The 27,481-nt window shown below is 42.1% G+C and overlaps 1 protein-coding gene across 1 annotated transcript; it reads right to left on the bottom strand.

Annotated features, from left to right (window-relative positions):
* Positions 1 to 813: 813 nt before the first annotated feature.
* Positions 814 to 27,425, bottom strand: galnt6 (UDP-N-acetyl-alpha-D-galactosamine:polypeptide N-acetylgalactosaminyltransferase 6 (GalNAc-T6)). The gene is made up of 12 exons (XM_055930968.1): positions 22,316 to 27,425; positions 18,253 to 18,487; positions 16,521 to 16,804; positions 15,739 to 15,911; positions 10,763 to 10,912; positions 9,314 to 9,548; positions 8,891 to 9,008; positions 8,043 to 8,243; positions 5,342 to 5,473; positions 4,772 to 4,873; positions 4,202 to 4,360; positions 814 to 1,667 (listed from the first exon to the last, which is right to left on the bottom strand). Exons 2-12 carry the CDS (start codon positions 18,457 to 18,459, stop codon positions 1,554 to 1,556), a joined length of 1,875 nt encoding a protein of 624 aa, XP_055786943.1. The 5' UTR covers positions 18,460 to 18,487; positions 22,316 to 27,425; the 3' UTR covers positions 814 to 1,553.
* Between the last annotated feature and the right edge of the window lie 56 nt (positions 27,426 to 27,481).

Genomic DNA, 27,481 nt, shown 5'->3' with positions numbered 1-27,481 from the left:
TCTCATTTGTACTAAGTTTTCATTAATTATCTAAAGGAATGACCTTAACCAAACCACTCCTTGCATAAACATTAATATTGTGCAAAACAAATTGTGACCAAGATATTTATTGACTAGCCTATTCAACAGCTCACTCAGTCACACGGAGGAATGTTTATTATTCTCTTCACTATGCTGGGAATAGGGTGCCATTTGGGACGCCGACAGTCTCTTATCAGCATCTAGCTTCCGATATGAACCAGTGTCTTACCTCCAGAGTAATAAAGTTGGACCAATATCAAGCAGCACTAGCGTCATTGCTGGGGATACCTTAGGAGTGTGCACAACCACACATAATACATACCAGGCGGTGTCAGAGGACGACCCCAAAAAATGCCGAAGACTCCAGCCACAGACCGTTCTCTCTGCTATCGCACGGCAAGCGGCACCAGTGCACCAAGTCTGGAACCTGAACAGCTTCTACTCCCAAGCCATAAGACTGCTAAATTGCTAATCAAATGGTTACCAGGACTACCTGCATTGACCCTTTTTTGAGTGCATGATGTTAATAAAAAACAAGATCTCTAAAAAGTACTAATTCCTTTTCTATCATAAGTTTATAGTAATGCTTTTCATTATCTGAGAATATCTCTTAAAAGGTAAAAGCTGAGACAAACATTTATATTTTTGTCATTTAGCAGATGCTCTCCAGAGCAACTTACAGTAAGTGGTGAGTACATACATTTTTCTACTGGTCCCCCGTGGGAATAAAACCCACAACCCTTGGTGTTGCAAGAGCCATGCTCTACCAACTGAGACACACGGGACCAGTCATTTCACTCGTATGACAAATAAAACTTTATTTAAAAAAAATGGACACCTTTCCCTTTGGCAGACATATGCATTGTCACAGAAACAACATTCACTATATCTACATTCATTACCTGACAAGATAAGTTAAGACAAAAAAAAGAGAACGCACTTCTGGGCTGAGGTCCTAGTTGTCTGGAAGAGACCTCCCGCCTGCCACTCCAGGGTCGTGTCCAGTAGGGCACACAGTGGCAAAACGTTTTGCAACAGAAAACTAAGATATGTGTTCTTACTGGATAAGTTTGGGTAGTAGGCCTAAGTTCTCTCCGTTTCACTCCGTTTCACTCCATTCCAAAACATTTTCTCCCTACTGAACATGACCCAGGCTGCAGAGTCCACTGTCCACACACTCCACGAGAAGAAACCTTCATTCATGAGTCTCTATTATCATAAATATATAGTTAAAAGTGGTTATCCTGAGATCCTTCACTTAGGTGTGCACTGCCATAGCACAGCCAGCACTCTATATTCAACCTGTCCACTCCACTTAGGTCATCAATGGTCTCCAGTGCAGTATGACTCATGTCCTGTCAGGTTCAGCTAGTACTGGTGCTAGTACTGCCTGCTTGACCCAGAGTCTATAGGTAGATTGGTAGGGTCTATACATTTGTTAATAGCATCTATGGGTGGGTGGGCTGGCGGGGGGGGTCAACGTCTAGTGAAAGCTTCAGTTCTGCTTAAGGTCAGGGGTCGAAGGTTAGGGGTCAACTGAATGCCCAGTGCTGGTTGAGGTCAGCTGCTTCACAGTCGTTCATCACTATCTGGCCCCCTTTCAGGAGTAAGCACTTTCCACTTGGTGGGTTCTTGAGGAGATTCTCCTAGAGAGGGCAGAGGGTTAAAAGTACAGAGTAAGACCATGTACGGCAGTGGGATAACACTGGGTCAGCTATGGACAGATTCGATCTAGAGTGATAACGATCTTTCACAATGCACAAAAGAAGTTAACAGATAGTTACCTAAGCAGATTAAATGTACTTTGTTCCGTTTATTTCATCAGTCACACATGCTTTACAAAAGCACTCTTCAAGAATGAGGAGTCTAAAATATTTCTCCCAGCAGATCTAGAAATGTGTATGCGTGTGTGATATACAGTGCCTTCGGAAAGTATTCGGACCCCTTCACTTATCCCACATTTTGTTACGTTACAGCCTTATTCCAAAATTGATTAAATTGGAGAAAAAAAATCCTAATCTACCTACAATGACCATTAATGACAAAGCAAAAACAGGTTTTCTAGAAATAAAATACCTTATTTACATAAGTATTCAGACCATTTGCACTCACACATCTGAGCAATCCATTTTTGCAGGTGCATGGTAACAGTTGAACAAGATGAAGGAAAAAAGAAACCGCACACTGCTCTTGATAGTATCACTGATCTTTAATAAGCTTACGTATCGGCCTCACACGTCCTTCGTCAGAGCTTTTGTTGAGTTTTTAAAAAAGTGCACCCTTATGTAGACCTAGCCCCACCCACATCCGTTCCACGCATCGAAAGGGGTTGGAGGCGAAGGAAAAACAAATAAGTGCTACCAAATATAACAAAATGCATTAAATAAATATTTGAATAAAGTGTGTAAATAAGACGTATTAAACACGTCTGTAAAACCACAATGAGGACGTAGCAAGGTTTCATTAATCATTGGGTACATTGTACGAAAAACATCAGAGTAATCTTAAATAGGGACATAATTCATGTTCAAATTCACAACATAACATACATAGGCATTTCCTCATTAAGTCCTTTAGGAAATAATGTCTGTAGGATGAAAATCCAAAAACATTCTCCTTTACTCCCCTGTCTGATATCTTAACTTTCTCTATACCACAAAATCTAAAAAGGTAGAAATGTCATGCTTTAGGTCATTAAAATGTACTGCGACCCTTTCGATGCGTGGAGCGGATGTGGGTGGGGCTAGGTCTACATAAGGGTGCTCATTTTTTAAAACTCAAACACTTTGACGAAGGCCGTGAGGCCGATCGTAAGCTTATTAAAGATCAGTGATACTCTCAAGAGCATTGTGTGGTTTCCTTTTTCCTTCATTGGCCATCCTTAAAACGTTTCTACAACTTGGGAGTCCACCTGTGGTAAATTCAATTGATTGGACATGATTTGGAAAGGCACACACCTGTCTATATACTGTAAGGTCCCACAGTTGACAGTGCATGTCAGAGCAAAAACAAAGCCATGAGGTCGAAGGAATTGTCCGTAGAACTCCGAGACAGGATTGTGTCAAGGCACAGATCTGGGGAAGTGTATCAAAAAATGCCTGCAGCATTGAAGGTCACCAAGAACACAGTGGCCTCCATCATTCTTAAATGGAAGAAGTTTGGAACCACCAAGACTCTTCCTAGAGCAGGTCGCCCGGCCAAACTGAGCAATCGGAGTAGAAGGGCTTTGGTCAGGGAGGTGATAAAGAACCCGATTGTCACACTGACAGAGATCCAGAGTTCCTCTGTGGAGATAGGAGAACCATCCTTTATGGCCAAACGAAGCCACTCCTCAGTAAAAGGCACATGACAGCCCGCTTGGAGTTTGCCAAAAGGCACCTAAAGACTCTCAGGCCATGAGAAACAAGATTCTATGGTCTGATGAAACCAAGATTAAACTCTTTGGCCTGAATGCCAAGCGTCACATCTTGAGGAAACCTGGCACCATCCCTACAGTGAAGCATGGTGGTGGCAGCATCATGCTGCGAGGATGTTTTTCAGCAGCAGGGTCTGGGAGACTAGTCAGGATCGAGGGAAAGATGAACGGAGCAAAGTACTGAGAGATCCTTGATGAAAACCTGCTCCAGGGCGCTTAGGACTTCCGACTGGGGCAAAGGTTCACCTTCCAACAGGACAACGCAGGAGTGGCTTCGGGACAAGTCTCTGAATGTCCTTCAGTGGCCCAGCCAGAGCCCGGACTTGAACCCGATCGAACATCTCTGGAGAGACCTGAAAATAGCTGTGCAGCAACGTTCCCCATCCAACCTTACAGAGCTTGAGAGGATTTGCAGAGAAGAATGGGAGAAATTTCCCAAATTCAGGTGTGCCATGCTTGTAGTGTCATACCCAAGAAGACTCAAGGCTGTAATCACTGCCAAAGGTACTTCAACAAAGTACTGAATAAAGGGTCTGAATAATTACGTACATTTAATTTTAATACATTTGCAAAAAATACTAAAAAACAGTTTTTGCTTTTGTCATTATGGGTATTGTGTGTAGATTGATGAGGGAAAAAAACGATTTAATCCATTTTAGAATAAGGCAGTAACGTAACAAAATGTGGAAAGTGATGGGATCTGAATACTTTCTGAATGCACTATATATGCGTGCGTGCGTGCTTGTCCAGGTGATGCTTCCTTACCTCTGTAAAGAGCCACTCCTGTTGTGGTGCCACGCTAGTCCCTAGTCCCTTTAGTGTACAGAGCTCAATCTTAACCTGGTCTGGCTGGGGGTTGGCCTGTAGACACAGCTGCTTCCCTATGTTGTGACGCAGTTCCTTATGGGACGTATACTCAAAGTACTGGGGAAACAGCAGGAGAGACAAGCACATGTAGTCAAACATCACTTTCATATGGTGCTGGGGACTTATTATTGGAGATCGTCTACGTTCACTTGAAAAATAGATGTCAATCTCAATGTGATTTAAATAAAAGTTAAACAAAACTTTGCCTATAAACCGGAATATGAAATTCCAAAATTGACTGAACATACTGTTGTTGAATGCATATCAATATCAGAATATCCCTCCACACAACCATAGAGTGCAGAGGAGGCTGGTGAGAGGAGCTATAGGACAGCCCATTGTAAGTCAAACATGCGTTTTTCATATGTTTGATACCATTCCATTTATTCCATGCCATTACAAGTGAGACAGTCCTCCTACATATCCTCCCACCAGCCTCCTTTGACAGTGTGAGTGAATGTACAGTACCTGGTTACCCCCCATATTGTGGCACGTGTACATGATCAATGGCTTCCCTCCTTCATTTTTCTCTCCCACATCCAGACAGCTCTGGGCACCAGAGTTCTTAATCTGCGCGCACACACACTTAACAATGAACACTTATGCATCGCCATCATGTACAGTACTTTCCTAGTCACACTTTATGTAGATGCTCGACAGATGGTCATACTATCAACAAACCATCTGTCGATAAGCAACTGCTTGCTAAGCTTACGGTTAGGTTTAGAATAACGGGTTGGGTTAGGGTTAAGGTTAAGTTTAGGGTTAGTAGATATTTATTTGAAATGTTACTTATAGAGCATCTATCGATGGACTATCCAAAAAAGAAGTGTTACCTCAAATACTTGTAGCGTTTGTTTTGGACTGCCTGGCTAAACCCTGCATTTAGTGAGCAGGATTTGCACTTTTGAGACATTTCTATTATTTTCATGGCAACAGGCAAGCTCAATCATGCACAGCTAAAGAATTTCAAAATACTTTAAAAAGTATTTGAAACCAGGTCTGATAGTTTGTACACCTGAATGGAACAAAACGTACCGCTCCGAACTTGGTAGGGGTGAGGTCTGGCACAAACGCCTCGGGGTAAATAGTATTCAGATACCAGGTGAAGTTCTTACACTGCAGCCTCTCCCTCAGATTCACACGCTCCGAGATGTCACCAAATCCTTTCTGCAACACACACAGAGTAGTGGAAAGGAGTGAGACAGGAACAAGTGACTTGCTCATTCCTGTGCACTGATAGTTAACTTTAAAGTAACTGTCCAGTGAAAATCTGACATTTCTCTAACTCATACCCAAATAATGTTGTTAACTCATCCGATACTCGTATTTGTGGCCAAAGCATACGTTTGAGAAATATATATATAAAAAAATATTTATATATATATTTTTAAATACACTTTAAAAACCCCCACATCAAATTTGTATCTCAAACAGACCATTTAAAAAATGTTTGCAATTTCCTCAGAGTATGATGTCATAATCCTGAGGAGGATGAGCTGGCCAATCAGCGGTCTACTTGCGTGAATATTTAATGACCGGTATACACCTACACCATTCTGTCGTTGGGGTACGTCCACACAATTCCAACACAGAAAAGCTGCTTTTCAACATACTTAATTACCATTTCTTGGAAGGAAAACTATTATTTTCACTCATATTATAAGTAATTAAAAGGTCATATTTCATAGAAATCTGGAAAGACTGGACAGCTACTTTAACCCCATATAACGGTAGTGATATCAAATCAAAAAGTATTGGTCGTGTACATAGATTTGCAGATGTTATCACAGGTGCAGCGAAATGCCTGTGTTTCTAGCTCCAACAGTGCAATAATGTCAAAAAAAGAAACTAAAAAAACAATGCCACAGATGTCTGAACTTTTGAGGGAGTATGCAATAGGCATGCTGACTGCAGGAATGTCCACCAGAGCTGTTGCCAGAGCATTGAATGTTCATTTCTCTACCATAAGCCACCTCCAACGTTGTTTTAGAGAATTTGGCAGTACGTCCAACTGGTTTTACAACCGCAGACCACGTGCATGGGGTCGTGTGGGCGAGCGGTTTGCTGATGAACAGAGTGCCATATGGTGGCGGGGGGGTTATGGTATGGGCAGGCATAAGCTACGGACAATGAACACAATTGCATTTTATCCATGGTAATTTGAATACACAGAGATACTGTGACGAGATCCTGATGCCCATTATGAGGCCCGTTTTTTTAAAAAGGTGCATATCTGTATTCCCAGTCATGTGAAATCCATAGAAACCCATGACTGATTTCCTTATATAAACTGTAACTCAGTACAATGTTAGAAATTGTTGCAGGTTGTGTTTATATTTTTGTTCAGTATCCATGTAATTGATATACATATAATGGTGTGTAACGACATTATGGACAGTATATGAATAGAAAAAGGTGTGCACAACAGTAGTTACATAGAATGAGCCATGACAAGAATACAGTATATACATACAAAGTGGGTAAAACGTTATTTAAACATTATTAAAAGTGACCAGCGTTCAATGACTATGTACATAGGGCAGTAGTCTCTAAGGTGCAGGGTAGAGTACCAGGTGGTAGCCGGCTAGAACAATGACTAAGGCTAGTGGTGACGGTTTAACAGTTTGATGGCCTGGAGATAGAAGCTGTTTCTTAGTCTCTCGGTCCCAGCTTTGATGCAGCTGTACTGTCTCCGCCTTCTAGATAGTGGCGGGGTGAACAGGCCTTGGCTCGGGTGCTTGATGATCTTCTTGTCCTTCCTGTGACACCGGGTGCTGTAGATGTCCAGTGATGTGTTAGGCTGACCATACCACCCTCTGGAGAGCCCTATGCTTGCGGACGGTGCAATTGCTGTACCAGGCGGTGATACAGCCCAACAGGATGCTCTCAATGGTGCATCTGTAGAAGTTTGTGAGGGTCTTAGGGGCCAAGCCAAATTTATTCAGCCTCCTGAGGTTGAAGAGGTGCTGTTGCTCCTTCTTCACCACGCTGTCTGTGTGAAGGGACCATTTCAGGTAATCAGTGATTTGCACGCCAAGGAACTTCAAGCTTTTGATCCTCTCCACTGCGACCCGTCGATGTGGATGGGGGCGTGCTCTCTCTGCTGTCATCTGTAGTCCACAACCAGCATTTTGTTAAGGAAGAGGTTATTTTCCTGGCGCCACTCCGTCAGGGCTATCACTTCCTCCCTGTGGTCGGTCTCATCATTTTTGGTAATCAGGCCTACCACCGTTGTCATCAGTAAACTTGATGATTGAGTTGGAGACATGCATGGCAACGGAGGGGGCTGAGCACGCACCCATGTGGGGGGCCCTGTGTTAGGGATCAGCGTGGCACAAGTTTTGTTGCCTACAGTTTATAGGCACTCATAAAAACATATTTCTTGTAGTTTAGCCTATTCCAGATAAATAATAATATCTTATAATAAACAGATTGCAGTATGCGCAGGCCGACACATTTTGCACAGTAGTGTGTTGTCTAACAGTTAGCCTTCATTCAGCTCTTCCTTCTGTGTCGAATGAATGTGAGATTACCAAGTCTGGCAACACAAGATTATCTAAAATTATTATGGAACTTGGAGTGAACGAAAACATGCCATGGGCTTAACCCTCTTCTCTCACCACTTGTGACATTTTACCAGCGTTTTGGTTGCGTCGGTTGTAGATGTTTAATGCACAGCAATATATTGAACAGTACAGTATATGAAACTTTGAGTTGATTGAGAACATAAGCCTACCTCCTTGGCCATCTTGGCAGCGTTACTGTTGCGTCGGTAGTAGATGTGTTTGTAGTCATCCATCCAGACCTCTGCGAGTCGTACTTGGTTCCTTGTGATGACCTCAGTACCTTTAGGGAAGGTGTGGGGTGACTTGGTACGGAACACGTGACCCACCACGGAACACGGAATGATCTCCAGCTGGCCGCCACACTGCCACACCTGGGAGAAAGTTTATTGAAGTTAGCTGGCTAACTTAGTGACCTGCTTTGTCAATGGAGGCACAAGGACACCGATTATTCACTGTTGAATTGTATTGATGACATTCTGTGAACACTGTGCGATTCTGTAGCAGTTGACAAAGTTTGACAAAGTTGCTTTGACTTCCTACAAGCCTTTTTGGGCTGGTGTTTACAAAACATTTGTAGCTGTCTGATTAGGATATATAGGGTCTGTCTCCAAGAGGCCAGATAGACATTTGCTCTGCTTCTGTGCTGGGTGCTGTCTCCTTGTTGCAACTTGTAATAAACCAGATAGATTATTGATTAACTTTACCTACGGCTGTGTTTGTTTTTGTTCACCTGGAAATTCCTACTACAGATACACATGCTCACAAAAACAGGTGAACAGGATTCCTAAGACCTTTTCTGAGATGCTTTGTGGATACAGGCCCAGAGCCATATACAACGTCGAGGTCACATGACACCATTCAACCAATTGAATTTAGGTAATAATCAACTGAATGCCTTTGAGAGAAACCATAATCAGCAAACTCTCTATATATGGCTCTGTTTTAGACTAACTTTAGTATTTGATAGATATTCCTTTATAATAACATTGTTAGAGGAAAGGGAAGAGGGGAAACTAACCCTAAAGGACATCTCCACATTCTCACCCCCCCAGATCTCCATCTTGTCATCGTACGTCCCGATGTGTTCAAAGTACTTCTTGGAGATGGAGAAGAGACCACCGGCAAACGTTGGAGTTCTGAATGAACAGACATGCAGAGGTGAGTAACAGATACTAGATGTCCAATGCAACATTATGGAATATACATAGTCTGATTGCCGACTAGTGATCTGATACATATTTCAAGTGCAGAAATATAACATATGCTGAAATGTAAGATGAATGTATTGATGAATGTATTGCAAATAACTATATTATATATTATATTACTATATATTGCAAATAACTTCAGCAATCACAGCACTATATTCACTATGTACTCCACTAGCTGTCGGAAGGCAATGTACTCTATGAAACATGTTAGGTGGGTCCTTAGCCCTTACTTGACGGGGTAGGTCTCGTCTTTGCGTCTGTTGCTCTCATGCTCGGGGATGCCTTCCCAGCCAAAGCTGAGGCTCCAGTCAAAGTTCCCTCTGTTGCGGGCCTTAGCGGTGGCTACAGGCTTGTTGAAGCTAAAGTCATTCAGGCTGATGGTAGTGATCTCTGGGCTGACCACGGCTGTTGGCTCCTCTACGATACGAGCCAGCAGGGGCTCCAGCCAGCCATGGAAACACTCACCTGGGGACGGGGGAGGAGGGTAGAGTTCAGCAGGTGTAAAAATATTTCAAAGTACAAGAAGTCGGTAGTTGGCCAACATTGTGAAGCATTACAGATTGAGATACAATGAATGGAGCTTAGTTGGCCAACATTGTGAAGCGTTACAGATTGAGATACAATGAATGGCGCTTAGTTGGCCAACATTGCGGAGTTCAGTTGGCAAACATTTGTGGAGCTGACACCACTCCCAATTCTACACAACAGAAAATCCTGTCTATTCTACACAATACTTTTCTACGTGAACGTTGTGTAACGCTGCATCCTCCTGGCCTCAACAGACCCCCAGGATGAGTCCTGAGCATTCTGTCAATCATATGTAATCTGTGGTCACAATTGCCTGACAACATCACATTATGCAAACGCCCTTGTCGGGATGACCCTGGGAATTCACAGTATTTGTGTATGTTTTTGTATATGTTTTGTACATTACTGCAAAGCCTTTATCTCCAGTACATTAGTATCTATTGCCTTTCATCTTTATGTATAGCACTTCATCACTCCACTACTTTGCATATCTCTAAGCATACGTGGGTGGAATGTGGTCATACATCTAGCTCTAGCAGGGAAACCCGAAGAGCAGGTTTCAACTGTTCACTACTTTAAAAAAGAACCGCAGGTAGTAAATATGTTCTAAACATTTATACAAATAAAGTTGTAACACTATGGTTGTAAATGGAATGATCACTTGGGAAACATTTTACCCACTCCTATCCTTCCTTGTGGGATAGCAAAAAGGGATGAGGGGGTCAAAAAGGAGTTAGTTGTGTTGCTCTGGCCTTGTGCGCTAGCTATTCACAGTGCATCAATCCATCTCCTATCGTATTGTTTGTGCTTTTGAACAGAAAGTACAGTAAAGGTACAGTAGGAGATGGGAGAAGGTCGAGTCAAAGGGCAGAGGGCTGTATTCAAATACATATAGACTCTGGCATACATCTGTGCCATAGGCCACCATACATATATTCCTAGTTAGCTAGCTAGTCACATTGTGCATCCAGAAAGTTAGGTCTCTCCCTGGGCCCCCGAGTATTAATGAATGAATCCATCCATCCCTTGTGGGCTAGTTACTCAAAGTGTGCATTCAGGAAAGTGAGTATATTTCTGTGTCCCCCTGGCCTCTAAGAGCTTGGCTGTTATCAGGCACTCATTTATTCATCCATCGTGGGCTAGCTACTCACAGTGAGCATCCAGGAAGGTGAGTATCTCTCCCAGGGCTCCCCGGGCCCCCAGGAGCCTGGCAGTGATCAGGCCCTTCCTCTCCTGCTGTCTCACCACCTTCACTATCTTTAGCTGCTTCACGTACTCATCCAGCCGGGTGCCCAGGTGTTCTGGTAGAAAGGAGAAAACACATACCGGTTATGACATTCTCTTCTTAAGGTGAGCTGGAGCATCGGAGGGAATAACTTAAAGGGATAGTTCACCTAAATTACATTGGTTTCCTAACCCTATACGCAGTCTATGGACAAGGTATGATCCTTGCTTTTGGTTTTTGTTTACCTGGCCACTCTTTCAAATCAAAATTGTTTGTATTTGTGGCACAATCCAATGCAAGTCAATGGTGGCATTTTTGTTCTTCATGTACAAACCTATAAGTAACTTAATTCAGTTATACAACCCATTTTATTAAACCTAAGGATGATTTGGACATTAAGAGAGGAAATGCTAATATGGGTACCATTGACTTGCATTAGATTGTGTCACAAATTCTAAACAACATTTGAAACAGTGGTCAGGTAAACCACAACAAAGCATTGATTACAGTCATACCTTGTCCATAGACTGATTACAGGGTAATGAAACCAATATATGTCATTTTGTAATTTGGGTGAACTATGTAAAAACTAGACATCAATTAAACACAAACACGAAGCGTCATGTTTAGTTAGGAACTTGGCTGGCTCTTCAGGTAATACAACATTATTTCCATCAGGTGAGGGTGGAGCGGTTAATGACAGGAGGTCAAGACCAGCATCGCTAGGTAACTGACTAACAGAAAGCAGGGGTGTGTTCAGTGACATGTACATATGAATGTAATGAATAGAACTGACACAATTCCCAATACTGCCAGACAGTCATATCTGTTCTACATAATACATTGCTTTCTAAACGTGATGGGACAGGACGGTAACAAAAGTATTCTCTCTGGTATGCAATCTGGTTTCCGCTTAGGTTATGGATGTGTCACTGCAACCTTAAAGGTCCTCAATGATGTCACCATTGCCCCTGATTCTAAGCAATGTTGTGCTGCTATTTTTATTGACTTGGCCAAAGCTTTTGATACAGTAGACCATTCCATTCTTGTGGGCCGGCTAAGGAGTATTGGTGTCTCTGGCCTGGTTTGCTAACTACCTCTCTCAAATAGTGCAGTGTATAAAGTCAGAGAATCTGCTATCTCAGCCACTGCCTGTCACCAAGGGAGTACCCCAAGGCTCAACCCAAGGCCCCGCGGTCTTCTCAATTTACATCAACAACATAGATCAGGCAGTAGGAAGCTCTCATCCATTTATGTGCAGATGATACAGTTTTATACTCAGCTGGCCCCTCCCCGGATTTTGTGTTAACTGCTCTACAATAAAGCTTTCTTAGTGTTCAACAAGCTTTCTCTACCCTTAACCTTGTTCTGAACACCTCTAAAACAAAGGTCACATAATTTATAGATCGGCAGGTAAGGAAAATTCTGTTAAAGGTCCCCAAAGCACACACATCCCTGGGTCGCTCGTCTTTTCAGTTCGCTGCAGCTAGCGACTGGAACGACCTGCAACAGACACTCAAACTGGACAGTTTTATCTCAATAACTTCATTCAAAGACTCAATCATGGACACTCTTACTGACAGTTGGGGCTGCTTTGCATAATGTATTGTTGTCTCTACCTTCTTGCCCTTTGTGCTGTTGTCTGTGCCCAATAATGTTTGTACCATGTCTTGTGCTGCTGCCATGTTGTGTTGCTACCATGTTGTTGTCATGTTGTGTTGCTACCATGCTGTGTTGCTACCATGCTGTGTTGTCATGTGTTGCTGCCTTGTTGTGTTGTCATCTTAGGTCTCTCTTTATATAGTGTTGTGTTCTCTCTCTTGTTGTGATGTGTGTTTTGTCCTATATTTATATATATTTTTTGTTTTACATTTTTAATCCCAGCCCCTGTCCCCACAGGAGGTCTTTTGCCTTTTGGTAGGCCATCATTATAAATAACAATTTGTTCTTAACTGACTTGTCTAGGTAAATAAATGTTAAATAAAACCCCCAAAATACAAAAAACCCACATCCAGTTATATTTAGAACAGACAAGACCGTAGACGTCTGAAATTGTATCACAAGTTTCAGTTTAGTATTAATAACACACACTGTATGCAATGCACTGGCCACAACAGACATTACACTTCTTACACAGCATATTTTTTTTAAACCATGTGATAATGCAGCTAGCTAGTATACAGGCGATTGTTAGAACACAGCGAGAGATTAAACCAAACTATATGGCCAGGAGGTTCCAAGGTCCAGAAGTAGATTTTGAACTAGGTGTCAAAGCACATCCTCTTTTAGTCTTGATTAGTGAAGCAATGCAATTTCTTGTTTCTAAGAACAGTACCCTTAGTTTCAGAATGACTGACGAAATGTTTCGCTGTTGGTGTGCCCTAATGTACAGTTCCCCTTTGCTTTTCCCTTAGCGCATGGTTAGTATCAGGCTCCATTACCTAGACTGGTTGCGTCACCGCCTGGTATGGCAACTGCTAGGCATCTGACCGTAAGGAGCTACAGAAGGTAGTGCGTATGGCCCAGTACATCACCGGGGCCAAGCTTCCTGCCATCCAGGACCTATATAATAGGCAGAGTCAGAGGAAAGCCCATAAAATTGTCAGAGACTCCAGTCACCCAAGTCATAGACTGTTTTCTCAGCTAACGCATGACAAGCGGTACCGGAGTGCTTGTTTTGTACACCGCTGCTACTCGCTGTTTATTATCTATGCATAGTCCCTTTACCCCTACCTACATGTACACTGCTGCTACTCGCTGTTTATTATCTATGCATAGTCCCTTTACCCCTACCTACATGTACACTGCTGCTACTCGCTGTTTATTATCTATGCATAGTCCCTTTACCCCTACCTACATGTACACTGCTGCTACTCGCTGTTTATTATCTATGCATAGTCCCTTTACCCCTACCTACATGTACACTGCTGCTACTCGCTGTTTATTATCTATGCATAGTCCCTTTACCCCTACCTACATGTACACTGCTGCTACTCGCTGTTTATTATCTATGCATAGTCCCTTTACCCCTACCTACATGTACACTGCTGCTACTCGCTGTTTATTATCTATGCATAGTCCCTTTACCCCTACCTACATGTACACTGCTGCTACTCGCTGTTTATTATCTATGCATAGTCCCTTTACCCCTACCTACATGTACACTGCTGCTACTCGCTGTTTATTATCTATGCATAGTCCCTTTACCCCTACCTACATGTACACTGCTGCTACTCGCTGTTTATTATCTATGCATAGTCCCTTTACCCCTACCTACATGTACACTGCTGCTACTCGCTGTTTATTATCTATGCATAGTCCCTTTACCCCTACCTACATGTACACTGCTGCTACTCGCTGTTTATTATCTATGCATAGTCCCTTTACCCCTACCTACATGTACACTGCTGCTACTCGCTGTTTATTATCTATGCATAGTCCCTTTACCCCTACCTACATGTACACCGCTGCTACTCGCTGTTTATTATCTATGCATAGTCCCTTTACCCCTACCTACATGTACACTGCTGCTACTCGCTGTTTATTATCTATGCATAGTCACTTCACCCCTACCTACATGTACACTGCTGCTACTCGCTGTTTATTATCTATGCATAGTCCCTTTACCCCTACCTACATGTACACTGCTGCTACTCGCTGTTTATTATCTATGCATAGTCACTTCACCCCTACCTACATGTACACTGCTGCTACTCGCTGTTTATTATCTATGCATAGTCACTTCACCCCTACCTACATGTACACTGCTGCTACTCTCTGTTTATTATCTATGCATAGTCCCTTTACCCCTACCTACATGTACACTGCTGCTACTCGCTGTTTATTATCTATGCATAGTCACTTCACCCCTACCTACATGTACACTGCTGCTACTCGCTGTTTATTATCTATGCATAGTCCCTTTACCCCTACCTACATGTACACTGCTGCTACTCGCTGTTTATTATCTATGCATAGTCCCTTTACCCCTACCTACATGTACACTGCTGCTACTCGCTGTTTATTATCTATGCATAGTCACTTCACCCCTACCTACATGTACACTGCTGCTACTCGCTGTTTATTATCTATGCATAGTCCCTTTACCCCTACCTACATGTACACTGCTGCTACTCGCTGTTTATTATCTATGCATAGTCCCTTTACCCCTACCTACATGTACACTGCTGCTACTCGCTGTTTATTATCTATGCATAGTCCCTTTACCCCTACCTACATGTACACTGCTGCTACTCGCTGTTTATTATCTATGCATAGTCACTTCATCCCTACCTACATGTACACTGCTGCTACTCGCTGTTTATTATCTATGCATAGTCCCTTTACCCCTACCTACATGTACACTGCTGCTACTCGCTGTTTATTATCTATGCATAGTCACTTCATCCCTACCTACATGTACACTGCTGCTACTCGCTGTTTATTATCTATGCATAGTCACTTCACCGCTACCTACATGTACAAATTACCTCAACTAACCTATACCTCCGCACACTGACTAGGTACCGGTACCCCCTGTATATAGCCTCGTTATTGTGATTTTATTGTGTTACTGTTTATAATTTTTTACTTTAGTTTATTTGGTAAATATTTTCAACTCTTCTTGAACTGCACTGTTGGTTAAGGGCTTGTAAGTAAGCATTTCACGGTAAGGGTACACTTGTTGTATTCGGCGCATGTTTACCTCCCTAATCTTACTGCAAAAAAATAAAAAAAAATAAAAAAAAATGTGTCAAATAAAGTTTGATTTGACTTTATTTAGAGTCATCATGCCCACGGTACCCATAGAAATAGAATCCCCATTCAAGTCAATTATGCCACAATGGGTAGACTGGTGGCCATTTTGAGTGAACCCATAGAATTGATTTTCTCTGTGCCCACCTGCGGTGCTGGCGTCGTCCACCATGATGATCTCAGTGAGCAGGGCAGCAGGGGAGGTGTGGAGGACACTGTAGACGGTACGCAGCAGGGTGGACCAGGCCTCGTTGTGGAACACTATGATTACACTGGTGGTGGGGAGAGGAGGGCAGCGACGGAACTTACGCTCCACACACCTGGGAAGCAAAGGAAGAGCAAGGCACTGTTTGTCATAAAAAGGAAAAACTGTCAATATTATCTGCCCTGTGTTTGAGTTCACATGGGGGGGGGGGGGGGGGGTGTTTGTGTCTACGTATATGCCCTAGCCTTATAATATATAAAGAGCATCCCTTAGCAAACATTCGTACATAAACCAAACTGATTGTGCTTTTCATGGCTATCAAGGTTTTGAAATGTTGATTAAAAAAAGAAAAATAAACATCTGCAATAATACAGTAGTAAACAATAGAGAATCTTGCTAATCTAGGACAAGTCTATTGAAAATGCATCTTTGAACAAGATTAGGAAACCACCCCCAAGAACAATACGCTACCCACCCCTCAACCCACCTTTCATCACCATGGTTACAGTTAAGACCGAAATTTTAGGGTGCATCCCAATAATATTTTGTTTCCCCTAAAAATGTGCACTTATTCACTACTTCCCACAAATCTAAAAGCATTATATTAAAATGCTTTTTAAAAAGCATTAAATCCACAATGTTCATTACCAGTAATTTCCTTTTAAAAACAGTGAACAAGTGCACATTTTGGGATGAAGGAGAGATAATTGGGACATAGTCTTACTCTGGTGGCCGGGTGTCGTCTCCTAGGCTACGGCTGAGGGAGATCCTGTCGGAGGAGAACTGGTTGAAACAGTTAACGGTCATCCCCTTTTCCTTCTCTTTCTCCTCCTCTGGTGTCATGTTCTTTTTCTCGTAGCCCCTCCCGTCGGCCCCAGGCCCTTGGGGGTCCTGTGGGGGCCTCTCCAGGACCGGCTTCAGCTCTGCCTGACTGTAGTGACCTGGAGGACAGTGGCGGTCTGGGGTGGCCTGCTGCTCCTCTATCGAAGGGGGCTGGGGAGCTCCGATCTGGAATCCCAGGTTATTGTTTCTTTATTTTATATCGATTTCTTGTATACTTAACAAAAATATAAACGGAACATGTAAAGTGTTGGTCCCATGTTTCATGAGCTGAAATAAAAGATTCCAGAAATGTTCCATATGCACAAAAAGCTTATTTCTCTTATTTAATATCTACACATTTATTTACATCCCTGTTAGTGAGCATTTCTCCTTTGCCAAGATAATCCATCCACCTGACAGGTGTGGCATATCAAGAAGCTGATTAAACAGCATGATCATTACACAGGTGCACCTTGTGCTGGGGCCATTTTGTTTTTAAGTGCAGTTTTGTCACAATGCCACAGATGTCTCAAGTTGAGGGAGTGTGCAATTTGCATGCTGACTGCAGGAATGTCCACCAGAGCCGTTGGCAGAACATTTAAATGTTAATTTATCTACCATAAGCTGCCTCTAACGTCATTTTAGAGAATTTGGCAGTACGTCCAACCGGCCTCACAACTGCCGAACACGTGCAACCACGCCAGTCCAAACTCAGCTTCTTCACCTGCGAGATCGTCTGAGACCATCTACCCGGACAGCTCATGAAACTTTGGGTTTGAACAACCAAAGAATTTCTGCACAAATTGTCAGAAACGGTCTCAGGGAAGCTCATCTGCATGCTTGTCGTGCTCACCAGGGTCTTGACCTGACTGAAGTTCGGCATTGTAACCGACTTCAGTGGGCAAATGCTCACCTTCGATGGCCACTGGCACGCCGGAGAAGTGTGCTCTTCACGGATTAATCCCGGTTTCAGCTGTACTGGGCAGATGGCAGACAGCGTGTATGGCGTTGTGTGGGCGAGTGGTTTGCTGATGTCAACGTTGTGAACAGAGTGTCCCATGGTGGCGGTGGGGTTATGTTATGGGCAGGCATAAGCTACGGACAACGAGCACAATTGCATTTTATTGATGAAAATTTGAATGAGATCCTGAGGCCCATTGTCTTGCATGTTTGGGATGCTCTGGATCGACGTGTATGACAGCTTGTTCCAGTTCCCGACAATATCCACCAACTTCGCAAAGCCATTGAAGAATGAGACAACATTCCACAATCAACAGCCTGATCAAATCTATGCGAAGGAGATGTGTAGCGCTGCATGAGGCAAATGGTGGTTACACACCAGATACTGACTGGTTTTCTGATCCACCCCCCTTACTTATTCTTTTTTTGAAGGTATCTGAGACCAACAGATGCATATCTGTATTCCCAGTCATGTGAGATCCATAGATCAAGGCCTAATGAATTAATTTTAATTCACTGATTTCCTTATATGAACTGTAACTCAGTAAAATCTTGAATTTGGCATTTATTTTCTTGATCAGTGTATAATTATAAAACAAACAAAAACAATAAAGGCTGTTCATTTACCCCCCCCCCCCCCCCCCCCCCCCCCCACCAAAAGGACCCAGGGGTACCTGGAAGCCTAGGTTGTTGACTGCTCCTCGAACCATCACCAACACCCGATCCTTACGTTCCACCAGATCCTGGAACCAGGGGTCCTGGGCAGAGTTGGAGCCGGAGCCCACATCCTTCTGTAGGACCACCAGGACCACCATGAACAGAGTTCCCCCAGCCAGGGCCAGCTTCAGGGGGGACAAGCGCCGACGCAGGAACAGACGCATGGTGGGTCCCAATTCAAAATGGCCACCGCTGAGAGAGAGAGAGAGCGAGCGAAAAGAGAGTTCAGTGTTTCTCCTATATTAAATGTATGCAGCGGTACAACTCTCTATTGATAGGGTTAGCTACACTTCCAGGATTACAAGCTAGCTAGCTAGTTACCTTGGAGGATTTTTTTCTACATATCTTCCTTAGATTCTTATCAGGTACTGTAGTCTGAGAAAACTCCTAAAATGATTTTAAAGCTAGGGTAAAAACTATGGTGGAAAATGATTTAGGGGATATCAATGTTTTGACCCTTGTTGAAACACTCCTCCCAAAACCAATTAGCCTTTTCAATATGTAAACTGATATTTTTAAACTGCGGTGCTTTGTGTTTTATGTTGTAAATGTTTGAAACTGTACGCTGCTTTTTTTTGGCTAGGTCTCTCTTGCAAAAAAGGTTTTGAGACTAACCTGGTAAAATAAATTGTCATCCTGGAAATGTAGTCAACACTATTACTAGACGTATGTAATAATTGTTAGTTAAGATACAGTAACGTAATGCTAGCTAAATAACTTCTGGCTTGAATATAGAATTGGCCGGTGATGTCATTTAGATTAAGGGATCCTAGGGGAAACACTGAAGTTATAAATTAACTGGAGGCATTACATAGTAATAGCAGTGAAGAGTGGGAGTATTTCCGACTATCATTTTCTTAAATAGACACGGGACTCAAACCCTTTTCGGAATAGAACAAAACAAACAGAAAACAGAGTCAAATACTTTCTTTACCTGATGCAAATGTGAATCTATGGAGACTAAGGAGACATTTTAAAACACTGTTCTACCCAAAAACCAGATTACTATAATAACTACATGCCAAATGTCAAAAGATGTGATCCAGTCAGCTCTTCTAAACCAGCATGTACTGTCCCTGTGTACCTAGCCACTCCCATAACACTTCTCTGCTGTCATAGCTACTTTCCCTCCGTCTCCCTCCCGCTCTCCTGAGTCGAGGTGGAGCCCCAGAGGAATAGCCTCACACACACACACATACATACAGAGGGAGCAGAGTGAAAGAACAAACAGAACACACCTCTTGGTAAACAACCTGGAGTATTGCACCTGTATTCACCTTCTCTAGCCAAGAACACACCTGTCATATACCCACCTGTTCCACTCCTTCCCGGATGCACATGTCAACAGGTTGGCCTTCCCCTGTTGGCTGACTTAGCAGCACCCACATTCACATGAATGAATGCCACCTTACATAGACACAAACACCAGTAGAATGAGTATGACTGGATGGATGACAAACACACCGGACATATTTCCCAGTCCCAGATCTGTGTCCCACTCATTAGCGCACATTGAATCAAAATGTATCGAAACATTTCGCAATGGAAAAACGAAATTAAGCATTTCTCATTTCTTAAGTTCAGGTGGTCCCTCCCCGTGTCAGCCCATTCGCGTCCAGTTAGTTCTTTGTGAATACAACCCAGTTTGTGCTGTCATGTGAACTCCATTACGGTCATTCAATGGACCTGGACACACGTCACAAAACAGATCTGGGACTCAGGCTATTGAACAATGTCCTGCTTTATTAAGAGGGGTATATAATCACAATAAATGATACCCTTAGGTGAACACTGCTTAGGGCCTCAAACTCTTAGTTTGTCATCATTAATTTAAGCCAGTCCTCTCAAGGAAATCCTACCTCCTTCATAATTGATCAAAGACACTCTCATGCTTCCAGAGCCCAACAATGGGCACACAGTTCACTCTCCTTGACTCAAATGTCATCTTAAGTTGACAACCTGTTTGGCTTGTTCCTATACTGGTAACAGACATTGGTAATGTGAAGAAAGGAAGACAGGCAGCTGAGAGGCTTGCTGCCTCAACTCTTTGTAGTTCTACCATATGATATGAAAAATGTTTTCAGAAGAACTTTGAATTAAACGCCTGCCCTTCAATTAAAAATGTCATTAATGTGTAATAATGCCAACAACAAAAAAATGTCCAATGCAGCCCTTTTTATCTCAATATAAAATAATTTCTGGGTAACAACTAAGTATCTTCCTGCGATTGTTTTCAATTAAAATGGTCAAAAATAAACTTAATAGCTTCTTAGCAAAGATCAATTTCTGAAAGCTAGAATTTTACTAGGACAGCCTGGGAGTGGTCTGAGCAGGTAGGAAAAAACTGAAAACTAGCTGTTATTGGCAGAAAGGTTTGGAAGTCTATTTCTTATTGGTCTATTAACTAATTTACCAGGCAGGCCAAAACTCCGTCCCACCAAAACATGCTGAAATTTGAGGCGGTCTTTTCAAACAGCTCTTACACTAATTTGGGCATTATCATGTTTCACAATATTATTCTAACCTCACTGTTTACTTATTTATATAACACAGGAAAATAACATTTGACTGCACTGGGCCTTTAATATTTTGTTGAAAAGTTTATGGACAAACATTTCTATTAGCAAATAATGGATGGAATTTGTACCATAACAATACTCCACTTCAAAATATTCCTTTTATGGCTATCAGTGAATGCAATGCCAAATATAATCGCACTATGCAGTGAGAATAGGAGGTCCACCCATAAAACTGGTTTACCAGGTGGAGTGACTGATATTTGTGCATCGAACTTTCTCACTCATTTCACGATTAATTAAGGACTATACGTAATCACGGTAGCATCCACATTAATGTAGAAGTGTTAAGAAACATTCTATTCTTATTTACATTTTTTTTTAAGTGACTCAAATGACAAATACATTATTTACCATTAATTTCTATTGGGCACAAAATAATCTGAAACAATCAAAAGAAACAGCAAATGCAGCTAACACATTTCTAGAGTCACAAGCTTGATGTGGGCATTGCTTGTTATGAATATTGGACCAAATACTTAACTTTCTACTACTTTAATACACATACTGTATAATTGAATTTGTCCCAATAATTTTGGTCCCCTAAAATGGGGGGACAATGTACAAAAAGTGATGTACTTTCTAAGCGGATGAAAATCATTTAAAATCCAAAAGTGCTGTCCCAATACTTTTGGAGCTCACTGTATAAGGTCCTTGGACCTTAAAGAGTAATGGTAGGATATTACGTATGAGTACAATCTTGGGCTAGACAGAAACTACAGAGAGATACGAAGTGAACATCAAAACCGCAACAATGTAACACTACTATACTAAATAGGATTTTGAAAGTAACTAACTACCGATTAATGGAAGGCAATGTATGCCACGAACTCTACTCCAATGAATTCAATTACCGAAGAAAACGTTGTAGTTTTTAAACGGTCCGTGCCAAAGTGGATCCTTGGAACGTCCTTACCCAATTGAAGCTTAAATGTAAAATGGTTAAGGTTAGGGTATGGGTTAGGGTAGGGACGTCCCAAGGACGCGCATTCCTTGAAACTACTGGCCGTTTTAAAAAAGGTTGCCCCATCAACTAAGAAGATCTTTTTCAGCTAGAGCGTGTAACATGGTGCAATTTAACAGGAAACTGTTTGTCACAAAAATATCAGGAAGTATGAGAGTATGGCCGATTATAAATGACTAGAGTTAGTAAATATAAAAAGTGTTCAAATACAGCTGTCCCTTTGATTTACACAATGACAAAATAACTAATGTATGACAGATAGGATAAAATAGAATCATAACATGTCACGATCTTTATCGTGTATCACAATTTACTTATCTTGATATCCAGTGCCTCACAGGAAATTGCAGATAGTTATATGAAAACGTAAAGGCTACATTGTTGCAATATAAATTCACCCTATCTAGTGAAACAATAAATAACACAATTCCTGATAAGATACAAGAGGCACAATGATGCGTTGTCTCCCGAATTTCTTACCTGGGAACCTGTTCACAAATTTGAAGACTGCCTTGCTGTGTCTTTGCGACGCTCTTTATTTAGTAGCGCGAAGGCGATAGATGGACTTAAATATTAACTTCAAAAGCCTTTCACGCAGCGCAAAAAGGATACACTAACACCACCAATGATGTATATATATTTATATATACACCATAGCGCGCCACCATCGCGGCTTCCCCTTTGAACGTAACAGGTGACATTGCTTGAAAGTATTAACTGCAGTCTCCAGGGTCCTAAAGGAAACTGTTTTCGGTCCGACCATTTCAAACAAACATCCCGCTGGGCAGTTATACAGCAACGTCTGTTCCACGTTGGTTCAACATAATTTCATTGAAATGACGTGGAAACAACGTTGATTCAACTAGTGTTTTCCTAGTGGGATGGGTTACTCGTTTTTTGCCACCAAGAATATAATAATAACATTTGGAGCATAGATTCATTTAAATCCACATCAAAATCACTTTGATTTTCAAGACAATTTCATTTGCTTTTGTCAATGGGAAAAATAATTCACATTGTTTAATTAATGCTCAGAACAGAGTAGTGTAGCCTAAGTTAACACAACCGTTACCTCAACAGACTTACATTATTCATGTCAAGAAAGTAAATACTATCTCCACGACCGCTGTCTTGAAACCGTAGAGGGATTTATTCAGAGTGGCAACCTATTCCCTACATGGTGCAATACTTTTGACCAGGGCCCACAAGGCCAAAATAAGAGTCCATATAGGGAACAGGGGACCATTTGGGATGCAAACCTCAGACATTGAAAAGATACTCTCAAAAAGAGACATGCTGGGCTCCATCTATCAGATATTGTCAGAAATCTACATTTTGATTAGAGGCTATTGACTGTCAAGTTGCTTGTGGAAATATGACATCCCAGCAACAACACAATACCAAAACCATGCCCATGTCTCAAATAGCACCCGATTCAATATGAAGTGCATAACTTTCGACCAGAGCCCAATTGACACTGGTAAAAAATAGTGCACTATACAGGGAATAGAGTACAATTTCGGACACATCTAATGTGATATTTAATGTCTAAAATTCAATTGTTAAACAAATTGCTTATGTGGTCTGTCAAAATTATAAATAAATAAACATGGAAACAAATTGTTTTTTTGAAAAAAGAATAAGAGACAAAAGTGAAAGTGTGGTCTTTCACTTCCCTCCAGTGGTGCTAGCTAGGTACTTCCGTGTGGTGTGTTGAGAACAGAGGAATTGATAGAGATCATTAATTGGAGATAACTCGTTTTTGCTTTGAAATTACCATTGAGGACTTGCATACTTTTAAATTAGTCGACAGGGTTGGACTTCCTATGGGTTAAGGAAGGATCCAGGTCATCAGGAGGGATCAGCCGATGAATTATACTGATGCGCAAACATTCTATATGTCACGCCCTGACCTTAGACAGCTTTTTATGTCTTCATTTTAGTTTGTCAGGGTGTGATTTGGGTGAGCATTCTATGATTTGTATTTCTTTGTTTTTGGCCGGGTATGGTTCTCAATCAGGGACAGCTGACTATCGTTGTCTCTGATTGGGAACCATACTTAGATAGCTTTTCCCCACCGATGCTTTCTGGGTAGTTGTTTTCTGTTTAGTGTTCTTCACCTGACAGGACTGTTTTGGTTTCGTGTATTCTCTTTGTTATTTCTGTTTAAGTGTTCAGTTTCAATAAAAGTCATGAACACTCACCACGCTGCGCTTTGGTCCGATTCCTCCTCATCCGACGACGACACCCGTTACACCATAACATACAGTGCATTTGGAAAGTATTCAGACCTCTTGACTTTTTTCACATTTTGTTATGTTACAGGCTTATTCTAAAATTGATGAACTAGTTTGTTTTCCCCCTCATCAATCTACACATAATACCACATAATGACAAAGCACAAATAGGTTTTGACATTTTTGCTAATAAATAAATAAATAATAATAAATAAACGGAAATATTACATTTAAATAACTATTCAGACCCTTTACTCAGTACTTTATTGAAGCACCTTTGGCAGCAATTACAGCCTTGAGTGTTCTTGTGTATGACACTACAAGCTTGGCACACCAGTATTTGGGGAGTTTCTCCCATTCTTCTCTGCAGATCCTCTCAAGGTCTGTCAGTTTGGATGGGGAAAGTTGCTGCACAGCTATATTCAGGTCTCCCCAGTCGGGTTCAAGTCCGGGCTCTGGCTGGGCCACTCAAGGAAATTCAGAAACTTGTCCCGAAGCCACTCCTGCGTTGTCTTGGCTGTGTGCTTAGGGTTGTTGTGCTGTTGGAAGGTTAACCTTCTCCCCAGTCTGAAGTCATGAGCGCTCTGGAGCAGGTTTTCATCAAGGATCTCTCTGTACTTTGCTCTGTTCATCTCTCCCTCGATCTTGACGAGTCTCCCTGTCCCTGCCTCTGAAAAACATCCCCACAGTATGATGCTGCCACCACCATGCTTCACCATAGGGATGGTGCCAGGTTTCCTCAAAACGTGACGCTTGGCATTCAGGCCAAAGAGTTCAATCTTGATTTCATCAGACCATAGAATCTTGTTTCTCATGGTCATAGAGTCCTTTAGGTGCCTTTTGGCAAACTCCAAGCGGGCTGTCATGCTCCTTTTACAGAGGAGTGGCTTCCGTCTGGCCACTCTACCATAAAGGCCTGATTGGTGGAGAGCTGCAGAGATGGTTGTCCTCTGGAAGGCTGTCCCATCTCAACAGAGGAACTCTGGAGTTCTGTCAGATTGACTATCGGGTTCTTGGTCATCTCCCTGACCAAGGCCCTTCTCCCCCGATCGCTCAGTTTGGCCGGGTGGCTAGCTCTAGGAAGAGTTTTGGTGGTTCCAAACTTCTTCCATTTAAGAATGATGGAGGCCACTGTGTTCTTTTGGACCTTCATTGCTGCCGAAATATTTTGGTACCCTTCCCCAGATCTGTGCCTCGACACAATCATGTCTCGGAGTTCTATGGACAATTCCTTTGATCTCATGGCTTGGTTTTTTGCTCTGACATGCACTGTTAACTGTGGGACCTTACATAGACAGGTGTGTGCCTTTCCAAATCATGTCCAATCAATTGAATTTACCACAGGTGGACTCCAATCAAGTTGTAGAAATATCTCAAGGATGATCAATGGAAACAGGAAGAACCTTAGCTCAATTTCGAGTCTCATAGCAAAGGGTCTGAATACTTATGTAAATAAGGTATCTTTTTTAAATTTTTAATACATTTGCAAACATTTCTAAAAACTGTATTTTGGATGTATATGAAATGTTAAAGGGAAAGAAAATGGAAAGGTGAATACCTAGTCAGTTGTACAACTGAATGCAAAGAAATTGACTACTTCAAAATGGAGATAATCTCAATGGCGCTGCCCATGCCCTCAAAGACACAATAATGGGACAGATAGAAAGATGTGTCGTCTAACTAAGTCTATGGTTGAGAAATAAAAAACATACATTATATATACAAAAGTATGTGGACACCACTTCAAATGACTGGATTTGGCTACTTCAGCCACACCCATTGCTGGCAAGTGTATAAAATCGAGCACACAGCCATGCAATTCTCCATAGACAAACATTGGCAGTAGAATGGCCTTACTGAAGAGCACAGTGACTTTCAACATACAGCACCATCATAGGATGCCACCTTTCCACCAAGTCAGTTCGTCAAATTTCTACCCTGCTAGAGTTGACCCGGACAACTGTAAGTGCTGTTATTGTGAAGTGTAAACGTCTAGGAGCAAAAACGCTCAGCTGAAAAGTGGTAGGCCACACAAGCTCACAGAACAGGACCGCCGAGTGCTGAAGCGTTTAAAAAATAGTCTGTCCTCGGTTGCAACACTCACTACTGAGTCCCAAATTGCCTCTGGAAGCAACGTCAGCACAATAACTGTTTGTCAGGAGCTTCATGAAATGGGTTTCCATGGCCGAGCAGCTGCACACAAGCATAAGATCACAATGCGCAATGCCAAGAGTCGGCTGAAGTGGTGTAAAGCTCACCGCCATTGGACTCTAGAGCAGTGGAAATGCGTTCTCTGGAATGATGAATCACGCTTCACCATCTGGCAGTCCAACAGACTAATCTGGGTTTGGCGGATGCCAGGAGAACGCTTTGTGCCTAAATGCATATTGCCAATTCTAAAGTTTGGTGGAGGAGGAATAACGGTCTGAGGCTGTTCTTCATGGTTCGGGTTAGGCCCCTTAGTTCCAGGGAAGGGAAATCTTAACGCTACGAATGTTCCAACATCTGGTGGAAAGCCTTCCCAGATGAGTGGAGGCTGTTATAGCAGCAAAGGGGGACCAACTCCATATTAATGCCCATGATTTTGGAATGAGATGTCCGACAAGCACATGTCCACATACTTTTGGCCATGTAGTGTACCTAGGTCTACACTATACCTCTAGGCCTACTCATATCTAGTCTCCATTGTTGGGGTCAATTCCATTTATATTCCAGTGAATTTAGAAAGTAAACCTTAATTATAATTCCACATTTTCCTCATTGAAAAGTATTGAAGATAATGGGAATTGGATTTTCAGTATACTTCCTGAATTGACTGGAGTTGTAATGGAATTGACTCCCAACCCACCATCCTGACCACTGTGCTCTCGTTTAGTTTCACTTTAAGGGACAAGTTCACCTTTGTTTGACCAAATCTGTATTTTGGATGTATATGAAATGTTAAAGGGAAAGAAAAGGGAAAGGTGAATACCTAGTCAGTTGTACAACTGAATGCGTTCAACTGAAATGTGTCTTCCGCTTTTAACCCAACCCCTCTGAATCAGAGAGGTGCGGGGGGCTGCCATAATCGACATCGAAGTGTCCAGACACTTTCTTTTTTTGCAATTTTCACTTGGTTTTAAGAAACTTAGCCCACCAGCAATAGACTTCCCCATGCTTCTATAACATGCCATTTACATCCAAAACACAGATTGGTAAAAAAGAAAAGAAAAGTGAACTTGTCATTTAATCCATTTAGTGAAACGGAATGTTAGCTCATGGGATCAGGATCGTGGAACGAGGCTAACTCCCATCCTAAAACCCATCTATTTACATAAAAAATCCTATACAGCTATAGTCTTGTTATTGCAGGTATTATTACTGTATAGTTACATAGGTATAGGGGCGATTTAAGGCATGGTAGCCATTA

The sequence above is a fragment of the Salvelinus fontinalis genome, chromosome 8, assembly GCF_029448725.1.
Source record: "Salvelinus fontinalis isolate EN_2023a chromosome 8, ASM2944872v1, whole genome shotgun sequence".
NCBI lineage: Eukaryota > Metazoa > Chordata > Actinopteri > Salmoniformes > Salmonidae > Salvelinus > Salvelinus fontinalis.
The sequence above is the reverse complement of the archived record's forward strand: the minus strand, read 5'-3'. Positions and strand labels throughout refer to the sequence as shown.